This window comes from Neoarius graeffei, chromosome 3 (genome assembly GCF_027579695.1).
Source record: "Neoarius graeffei isolate fNeoGra1 chromosome 3, fNeoGra1.pri, whole genome shotgun sequence".
Classification (NCBI taxonomy): domain Eukaryota; kingdom Metazoa; phylum Chordata; class Actinopteri; order Siluriformes; family Ariidae; genus Neoarius; species Neoarius graeffei.
This window is the reverse complement of record NC_083571.1, coordinates 93,383,058-93,393,442: the sequence shown is the minus strand read 5'-3', so window position 1 is coordinate 93,393,442 and position 10,385 is coordinate 93,383,058. Positions and strand designations below refer to the sequence as shown.

The window sequence follows — 10,385 nt, the reverse complement described above, 5'->3', positions numbered from 1 at the left end:
TTGAAAGTCTTTTCTACTTTTACTATGGTCAAAAGATTGTTAGTGTCGATAACTATAGCACCTCTATTATTATTATTATACACCTAAAAATAAAATAATAAGTCCACATAAATGACCATAAAAGAAATCACAGTATTTTACTACAGATAATGAACTGAACTCACGTCTCCAGGTGTGAACACTGGACTCCACCATTCAGTAATATTTATGAACTTTAACCAGTTAACCACCACAAACATTTATTCATATCCATCCGTATTGATACATATTTTTATGTACAGATGAAATAAGCATTACATGAAGATAGCCATTATTTGGTTTATTTGGTACATATATTTTATATATACTTTTTAAAAAGGCATTAATTACATATTTAACATTACGACTGGTGTACTAACGCTACATTTATGATGTGTTAACTAAAGGTAAAATGATGCTAGTTAACGATGCCTTAAATGGAAAGGTTACCCAAACTATCCATATCTATTTATAGTGCAAACCAAGCATTTTTTTTTCAAGCTGTAATCAGTTCAGCTGTATTCAAATCAAAAGTGCATTCATCATATATTTGACAGTGACATGGCCTAAGAAAACTTGTGTTACAGGAGCATGCGCTGAGCCTTTGAGCTTCCTCAGTTTTGGCCACGATAGCACAATAGTTTACTTGAATTACATCCCCGAGCACACACTTGGCTTCATTCAACAGTTTCAGGAACTGTGTGACAGGCTCTCTCATTCACACACACACGAAGCCATAAAAACCCTGTTCTTCTCCAGTAGCGTTTCACAGGTCCACACAGCAGCACATCAAAAATACAATGTAGAATCACACTGAATAAACATGAAACCAGTGGGAATGAACTTTCTTTATACAGCTTTGCGTCACGTTATATACAATTACCCTACAGGAATAGATTGATACTTTCAGCGTGTGCACTCAGTAGTTGTGGGATGAAAAGTTCTAGCTTCAGTGTGATTAATGGTTCCTTGCACATAGCATCCTGGATCTGCTGGAGAACATTTACAGCGATGGAGCACCATGTTGGCAGTGGGAAGAGCAGACATCTTCACTCATCCCATTAGACCTCTATGATGTTGATAGATGGCACGGACTGATGAAACTGCAAAGTACGGTGGAAATAAGAACAAGAAATGTCAGTCAAAGGACCAATTTCTTAAACTCACCATCATTTGTGTGCATAGAAGGAAAGGAGTGGTTGATCTGTCAGACAGCGCTGATAGCTAGTTATGGATATGACAGCCTACACCATACTTTGTACAGATTACTGGATATGCCTAAGAAAGAAATTTGCATGAGCAGGCACTGAAATGTAACTGAAAGGTTTGGTGCCACTATGTCGGACATACTGCTAATCTCTTATTGGATCCTTCAAAAGCAATAACAAATTTATCACAGGGCTAAATGCATTTAGCACACACTGACATGCATTAGTTACATGCAGGACCCTCCATGATTATTGCCCCCCTTGTAAAGATTAATATAAAGAGTTACAAAAAAAATCCACCTTTTGGTGAAGTCGCGTCATCTCACACTGAAAAAATGAGAAAAACCCAACCTTTAATTAAAATAAATTTATTCAGAGAAAAACAGGGCGGCACGGTGGTGTAGTGGTTAGCGCTGTCACCTCACAGCAAGAAGGTTCTGGGTTCAAGCCCCGTGGCCGGCGAGGGCCTTTCTGTGCGGGGTTTGCATGTTGTCCGCGTGGGTTTCCTCCGGGTGCTCCGGTTTCCCCCACAGTCCAAAGACATGCAGGTTAGGTTAACTGGTGACTCTAAATTGATCGTAGGTGTGAATGTGAGTGTGAATGGTTGTCTGTGTCTATGGCTACGTTTACATTACGTCGAATCAGCGGATCATCAGATTAACGTTCTTAAAACGATTCGCGTTTACACTAAAACCGTTAGCCGTGCACACAGGAACACCAATACGCGGATACGCTCGGCTCCGCAGGCATCCTGCGCTCCAAATCACTCCGCCCTGAACAGCGAGTGCCCTCTGGAGGGTGTGCACTCCGGCCCTGCGCAGCTCACAGAGCGCGCGAGTGAAGTGAACAAGCCACGATTCGGGACTGAGCCGCTGTGTGTGAGATCCCAGCGCATATCACTTATTACTTGCAAGTGGAAGGATGGCAAGCCTAAAGACAATCATAACTACACAATGGGCAGTATTTGCATCAGTATTTGCAGTATTTTCATACTTTTATACTCTTTAATGAAAGGTGATACAAGGCGGAAGTCTGCGCCGTTTTTCAGCAGTCGCGTCACATGACCAACGCCAGCGAATCAGGAAGGTGGATGTCACAGTGACGTTGTCCAATGAGACGCCAGCTAGAGCTCAGCACAGCGTATTCTCAATGTTTACACAGCACCGGAGCTGATACGATCTAGATTGAATGCGTGGACGCTGGCGGATTCCCGTTTCCCCGCTTTTTCAGGGGGGTTAATGTAAACGGACAGTGCATCCGCGAAGAAAACGAGACAGATACGGTCTAGTGTAAACGTAGCCTATGTGTCAGCCCTGTGATGACCTGGCGACTTGTCCAGGGTGTACCCCGCCTTTCGCCCGTAGTTAGCTGGGATAGGCTCCAGCTTGCCTGTGACCCTGTAGAACAGGATAAAGCGGCTAGAGATAATGAGATGAGAGAAAAACAAATCCATCCATCCATTATCTATAGCCGCTTGTCCTGTACAGGGTCGCAGGCAAGCTGGAGCCTATTCCAGCTGACTATGAACAAGAGGCAGGGTACAGCCTGGACAAGTCACCAGGTTATCGCAGGGCCAAAAACAAATCCCTCATCAAGAAATAATTATTTTCAACAAAAACACACCACAATTATTGGCACCCCTGGAAATTACAGTGCACACAATGTAACTGAAACATGTTTCCCATTTAATTGTACATTTTTGAGTTGATTGGAATGTGTAGGAACTTTCAAGCTGTAATCCATGACTTCCTGATTAACTGAAGTGCAAATATGAGGTGACACAGAGATCAAATTCCCTTACCCTGTATCTGAAATCACTCCCTACTCACTATATAGGGCACTATATAGTGTGGACGCCATTTTGTAGTGCTGTCCAAAACCTTAGTGAGGATTATTTACACCCTATATAGTGCACTCAAAGTATCCCACAATGCGTCATGAAAAGTAGTGTACGACGATGGTCACTAACCAACGCAATTTATCCCATCATGCATTGCGGTTGTGCTGAAAGAAATCAAATTAAAAGTCTCAAATTTGATTTAATAAAAGGCAGCAGCAAAGAAGAAAGTATTCAACCTTGATTTTTAAAGAACTGAAAGATGCAGGTACTTTGTATTTATTAATTTGGGAATTACACTCAGTATAATATGGATTTATTACAAAAATACATGCATGTATTTATTATTTTGAAAACCCACCAGCCGGCTGATCTGGAATGTTTTAACTGTGCGACAGTAATGACCTAAATACCAGCGTGATGGACTAATGTCCAAAAGCGTTTGGTTTTTTTTTCATTTTACCAATGAGCTCATTATATAGTCCTCTACATAGTAATTCCCTATATAGTGAGTAGGGGGTAGTGAACGAGTGAGCGATTTCGGACACAGGGATAGTCATCCATCAGCATGGAAATGATAAGAGAACACACAAACCAAATGAGGGAGAAATGCGTTGACCTTCATAATTCAGGGAATGGTTATTTAAAAAAGTTACTCACCTGAAAATGTCCATTTCTACTGTTAGGGCAATAATAAAAGTGGACCCAAGTTTATTTTGCCCCCACATACAGTGAGGAGGAGAGCAAGAGAGACAAAAAACCCCAAGAAGACAGAGTCATCTACATCCCCCGTCCTATACACCAACTATATACCAAGTTTCAAGATATTATTTGTGACATTTTTCAAATTGGGGCGGCACGGTGGTGTAGTGGTTAGCGCTGTCGCCTCACAGCAAGAAGGTCCGGGTTCGAGCCCCGTGGCCGGCGAGGGCCTTTCTGTGCGGAGTTTGCATGTTCTCCCTGTGTCCGCGTGGGTTTCCTCCGGGTGCTCCGGTTTCCCCTACAGTCCAAAGACATGCAGGTTAGGTTAACTGGTGACTCTAAATTGACCGTAGGTGTGAATGTGAGTGTGAATGGTTGTCTGTGTCTATGTGTCAGCCCTGTGATGACCTGGCCACTTGTCCAGGGTGTACCCCGCCCATAGTCAGCTGGGATAGGCTCCAGCTTGCCTGTGACCCTGTAGAACAGGATAAAGTGGCTAGAGATAATGAGATGAGATGAGATTTTTCAAGTTCTGCTGCAGGAAACTAACCCTACCTCTTTACACTGACCTCAGCAGCCCATGGCATAAACCCACCGGACCTTTGGTCCAGGTGAGCTAAAAATTAAAATTTCTCACATTTTTTAGTATCAAAGGGCACATATACATTACTTAATCAACACATATACCAACTTTCAAGTGTCACATTCCACCCCGGACATCCGCTCCTGAGCTTGCGGATCTCCCACATCAGCTCTGATCCAGATTCGGGACGGGAATTCCACCCTGCCTGCTTCCCTGTTCAATGAGTGCTCACCTGCCTCCACTTCTGGGTTATCACCATTGCCTATTTAAACGCCGTTCTCAGCCACAGACATTGCCAGAAGGTCTCATTTGTTTACTCTAGTCGTTTTCGTGCCTCGAAAGTTTTCATGGTTTTTTCTCTAGCATTTTTCTTGTCCTTGCCTGCCTCGCTTTTTTGTCAAGTTTATCGTTTTCCTTTTTTACCTGGACTATTTTGTTATTGTTTCTTCATCTAGTTTGTTGACCTTTTTTGCTACGCCTTTTTCCTGGATTAAACCCACTACACTTTCTGGATTACTGTCTGTGTGTGTGTCTTCTGCTTTTGGGTCCAACTTCACCACACCTCTGCCAACCATAACAGTATATTCTGGCCAGTATGGATCCAGCAGAATTCGCCCATCTGAGAACGGCCATCCAACAACAAGGGATTCTCCTTGGGACCCATCAACAAGACTTACGACAGATCACCCAGAACCTTGCCACCCTGTCTGACTCACTCAACCTCCTCACCTCGCAGATGCAGCATTATCAAGCCATGCCTACCCCTGCCCAGCCGCCTCCTAATTCAGCTCCTGCCACTGCCTTTCTCCGCGAGCCAAGACTCCCAGTGCTTCAACCCTATGATGGAGAACCAGGTACCTGCAGATCATTCTTGTCTCAATGCTCATTAATTCTAGAACTGCAACCTCTGGCCTTCCCCACAGAATGCTCCCGGGTAGCGTATATCATCACGCTCCTCACCAGCAAGGCCAGAGAGTGGGGAACAGCGGTCTGGGATGCCGATGCACATTTCTGCTCCAACTTCAAAGATTTCTCCGAGGAGATGAGGCGAACTTTCGACTGCTCTCTGTCCGACCGGGAGGTGGCTAGTGAACTCATGGAGCTGTGCTAGGGGTCTACCTTAGACTACACTATCGAGTTCCAGATGTTGGCGGCATCGTATGGTTGGAACGAGAGTGCCCAGGTTGACGCGTTCCTGCACAGCTTGTCTGACGCCATTAAAGATGAATTGGTATCGCTGGAACTGCCGTTGGACCTCTCCAGCCTCATGGACCTCGTCAACTGTATTGATGCCTGTATCCAGCAACGGAGGAGAGAGAAGACCCGGCCCAGCTTCACCTCCTTTCCATCTCCTGCCTCGTCCGTCGAACCCATGCAGTAGAGGTCTGCGCGGGTCGGATTTTTCAGTCCCGCTCCCGCCCGTGCCCACATTGTGCAGTCCCACTCCCGCCCGCGCCCGCAAAGAATTATGATTTTCAGTCCCGCTCCCGCCCGCGCCCACAAAAAAATTATGATTTTCAGTCCCGCTCCCGCCCGCGCCTGCCATATTTTGTCCCGCTCCCACCCGCAAATCCCGCATGATGCAGACGTTCGCGTTATTTCTCAGGAAAGTTCTTGTCTTGACACAGCGTGATGGTGCCCCGCCCCCTACTTTGAGTGGATTTGAGAATAAATATCTACAGCTCACGTTTGTTATTGTTTACCTTGTTTCTGAATTCAGCATGTAGTATCTCTAATAATAATAATTAGTGCTGTCAAACGATTAAAATATTTAATCGCAAATCACACATTTTTATCACATGAGAAACCATTGTAATTCTCTGATCAGCATAAAAAAGTGAATGGGCTTGCTTTGTACCAATGTTTTTTTTTTTATTGCAAAGCAGAGCTAGTAAAAGAAATGAATTGATTTACTGCTTGCGTTAGTCTACAACTTTAATCAGAGAGACATATTACACAGTGATGGTAGGCTTGACTCAATGCTATCCCAGAAATCCTTCCTGTAATATGCAAATTTGGCCGCCTCTGATTGGACAGCCAAATTTGCATATTACAGGAAGGATTTCTGGGATATCATTGAGTCAAGCCTTCCGTCACTGTGTAACCTGTCTCTCTGATTAAAGTTGTAGACTAACGCAACAAGTAAATCAATTCACTCATGGTTCTCTTGCTAGCTGGGTGTGAACTGCGAGTCATTAGAGTGATCAAAGAATTTCCCCTTAGGGTGATCAATGACAAGTTTAAGATGCCATTTCTCACTCAATCTGGCAATCTGACTTTCTCTGCAAATTTAGGCATCTTAAAATGTTTTTATTAATGCCAAATAAAATATCCAGCACAAATTATATATGGTAGACATAAATTAATAATTTATAAATATTATTTCAAGCACGTTTTTAGTTAGCGGGACTGCAGCTTATCACCGCTCCCACCCGCGCCGCATATGTGCACTCCCGCTCCCGCCCGCGCGTGCATATGTGCACTTCCAGTCCTGCCCGCGCCCGCAATGAGCTTTCAAAATTTGTCCCGCACTGCACTGCTTTGCGGCGGGTCCCGCGAGTCCCGCGGGACTCCCGCGGTAGTGCAGGGCTCTACCATGCAGGTAGACCAGGTTCGGGTGTCAGCTGAGGAATGACAGCACCGGCGGAGCACAGGGGCCTGCTTCTACTGCGTTCAGCTAGGACACATCTGCCGAGCCTGCCCGCTAAAAGGATGAGCCCACCAGTGAATCGAGGGGCCCTGGTGGGCAACGCTCGGAACCAGCCCCCCGCTGATCAACCGTTACTCCCTGTCATCATCATCCATGACAACCAGCATCACCACCTCCAGGCCCTTGTCGACTCAGGGGTGGACAGGGACCTGATCTGCTCCGCCACCGCCAAGCGTCTGGGAATCCTGTTACTCGCTCTCGACGTTCCTCTCACTGTCCTGAGACTCAATGGCACCGGCTTGACCACCATCACCCACCTTACCGCCCTGCTCACCCTGAGGATTTCCGGTAATCATTCAGAAACCATCCAACTTCATGTCATGAACGACCCCCATGTACCCATCATTCTAGGACTACCCTGGTTAATGCAGCACAACCCCCATCTAAACTGGGCCAACAACACCATCATAGGCTGGAGCCAGTCCTGCCTAGCTTCCTGCCTGAACTCTGTTCTGCCTCCCACCAAACCACCGCAGCCTTCAGCCAGCAAGTTTCCCGACCTCTCTCACGTGCCTCCGGAATACCTGGATTTAAAACTTGTCTTCAGTAAGACCCGAGCAGTGTCCCTCCCTCCTCACAGACCCTATGACTATGGAATCGATCTCCTGCCCGGGACGGCGCCACCCAAGGGATGACTCTACTCTCTCCCATCGAAAGGCAAGCCATGGAGAAGTACATATCCGAGTCGTTGGCAGCTGGGATCATCCACCCTTCCTCCTCCCCAGCAGGGGTGGGATTCTTCTTTGTGAAGAAAGACAAGTCGCTCTGCCCCTGCATTAATTATTGAGGACTCGGCACCATCACGGTCAAGAATCGCTACCTACTACTGCTCATGACCACGGCCTTTGAACTACTCCAGAGAGCCAAGGTATTTACCAAGCTGGATCTACATAATGCCTACCATCTCGTCAGGATCAGGGAGGGGGACGAGTGGAAGACAGCCTTTAACACCACCACAGGTCACTACGAGTACCTTGTAGTCCCCTTTGGCCTGACCAATGTGCCCGCAGTCTTCCAGGCACTCGTGAATGACGTCTTAAGGGACTTCCTCAACATCTTTGTTTTCGTGTACCTGGATGACATCCTGATCTTCTCCCGCTCCCTGGAGGTACATCGGGGTCACGTCTGGCAGGTCCTCCAGCATCTGCTAGAGAATAAGCTGTTTGTCAAGGTGGAAAAGGGTGAGTTTCACCAGAGCTCTGTCTTGTTTCTGGGGTTCATCATCTCCACAGAGAGGATCCAGATGGACCCCCTCAAGCTTGAGGCAGTCGCTGACTGGCCCACCCCATCCTCGTGGCGAGAGCTCCAGCGTTTCCTGGGGTTCGCTAATTTCTACAGGCGCTTCATCCGCGACTTCAGCACAGTGGCCGGACCTCTCACGGTATTGACCTCAATCAAGAGCCTGTTCAAGTGGGGGGAGGAAGCAGAGAAAGCCTTCTCCATGCTCAAACGCAAATTCACCACAGCACCCATCCTCACCATACCCGGCCCGGCCAAGCAGTTCATTGTGGAGGTCAACGCCTCTGAGGCCGGGGTTGGAGCCATTCTCTCCCAGAGGGCCGATGATAACAAGGTCCACCCCTGCTCCTTCTTCTCTTGCCCGTTGTCCCCTGCTGAACGGAACTACTACATTGGCGACAGAGAGCTATTGGCCGTCGAGCTGGCCTTGGAGGAGTGGAGGCACTTGAATACCTCAAGTCCACCAAACGTCTCAACTCACGCCAAGTCCGATGATCTCTCTTCTCCCGATTCCGCTTCACGCTCTCCTACCGCCCAGGCTTCAAGAACGGCAAACCTGACACTAGGGGTGGGCGGTTTGCACGGTATGATACCATATGCGGTATTTTTTGACCAACGGTAGAGAGTTTGTGTCATAGCGTGTACCGCGATAGCTCATTACCTCCTCTAGTTGGCAGTAATGCATAGTTTGAATGCCCGCCTGGCTGCTTCGAAGAAGAAGAAGAACAACAACAACAATGGCGGCGAGTAGTAAAGAGACGGCAGCAGAGGAAGAGCTCGTGAAAAAAGTCGGCGCAACATCAGTAATCTGGACATGGTTTGGATTTAAAGTGACTGATATTAAACAAGAAAATGTTATCTGCAAGATATGCCGGGCAACAGTGATCGCAAGACACGGTAACACAAGCAATCTGTTCAACCACCTCAAGACTAACCACGCTATCGAATATGAAGAAAGCCAAAGACTGCAGCGTGATGTTACCGAAAAGAAAGGGCAGTTCTCGGGCGGGAGAAAAACTACACACCACAAACAACAGTCTATCGCCCAGTCATTTACTAAAGGTTCGCCTTATGAGAAAAAGAGCCAGCGGTGGATTGACATAACCAGGTCCATTACAGTATATTTATGCAGAGATATGGTACCCTTTCAGACGGTGGAAAGACGAGGCTTTAAAGATATGGTGAAGATGCTTGATCAACGCTACGTAGTTCCAAGCCGCAAATATTTCGCTGAAGTGGAAATGCCTAAACTGCATGACGAGATCCGAGGTCAAGTGGAGCAGGAGCTCCGCCACATTAAACATTACGCAACCACCACGGATTTGTGGTCGAGTCGCACTATGGACCCCTATATCAGCCTTACTATACACTATATTAATAACGCCTGGGAATTGTGCAGCAAATGTCTGCAGACATCTTATTTCCCTGACGACCACACAGGGGAATTGATTGCCCAGGGTCTCAGGGAAGCTCTGGAGTCGTGGGGACTCGACGAGGAGCTGCAAGTTTGCATCACGACTGACAACGGTGCTAATGTTGTGAAAGCGGTCGAGTTGAACGATTGGATACGCCTCCAGTGCTTTGGCCACAGGCTTCACCTGGCCATCGGTAAGTTCCTATGTTTTTCATTAGTTAAAGACAATCACAGACATTTTTTGCTTGAAATATGAACAAAGAGTAACGGTCTTGGGGGAAAAAAACCTTAATTTGAGCAAATTGTAATATCTGGCATTAGACTGCTGCGTCATTCCATGTGAAAGCAGACACTTGGGGCCCGACCGGCAAGGATTTTGAATGAAACTTGGTAACAAGGTAGAATACCAAAACTGCACTTGCAGTCAATTTAGGTCACATAGAAATGGTTTTTACATTGTTTGAAAGCTCTTTTCTGACTACAACTTACACAACCAGTATGGAATGCAACAATCAACAGTATATGAATTATGAAATATTAAAATATTAAAAATTGAATATCAGAAAAAGCTGTCTGATTTCACATGGACTGACCCTGTGTGTACTTAGACCCATATCTTGATTTACTGTACTATTGTGTTGTTGTTGTTTTTAACTGGAGCTGGACTAATTATA

General features: G+C 46.3%; 1 protein-coding gene across 1 annotated transcript in view; it reads right to left on the bottom strand.

Annotated features, from left to right (window-relative positions):
• Positions 1-540: 540 nt before the first annotated feature.
• fndc4a (fibronectin type III domain containing 4a) overlaps positions 541-10,385 on the bottom strand; it is an 82,790-nt gene continuing 72,945 nt past the window's right edge. The window contains exon 6 of the mRNA XM_060916088.1: positions 541-1,121. Coding sequence (XP_060772071.1) covers positions 1,080-1,121 — 42 coding nt within the window. The 3' untranslated portion in view covers positions 541-1,079. The remainder of the gene's footprint in view (positions 1,122-10,385) is intronic.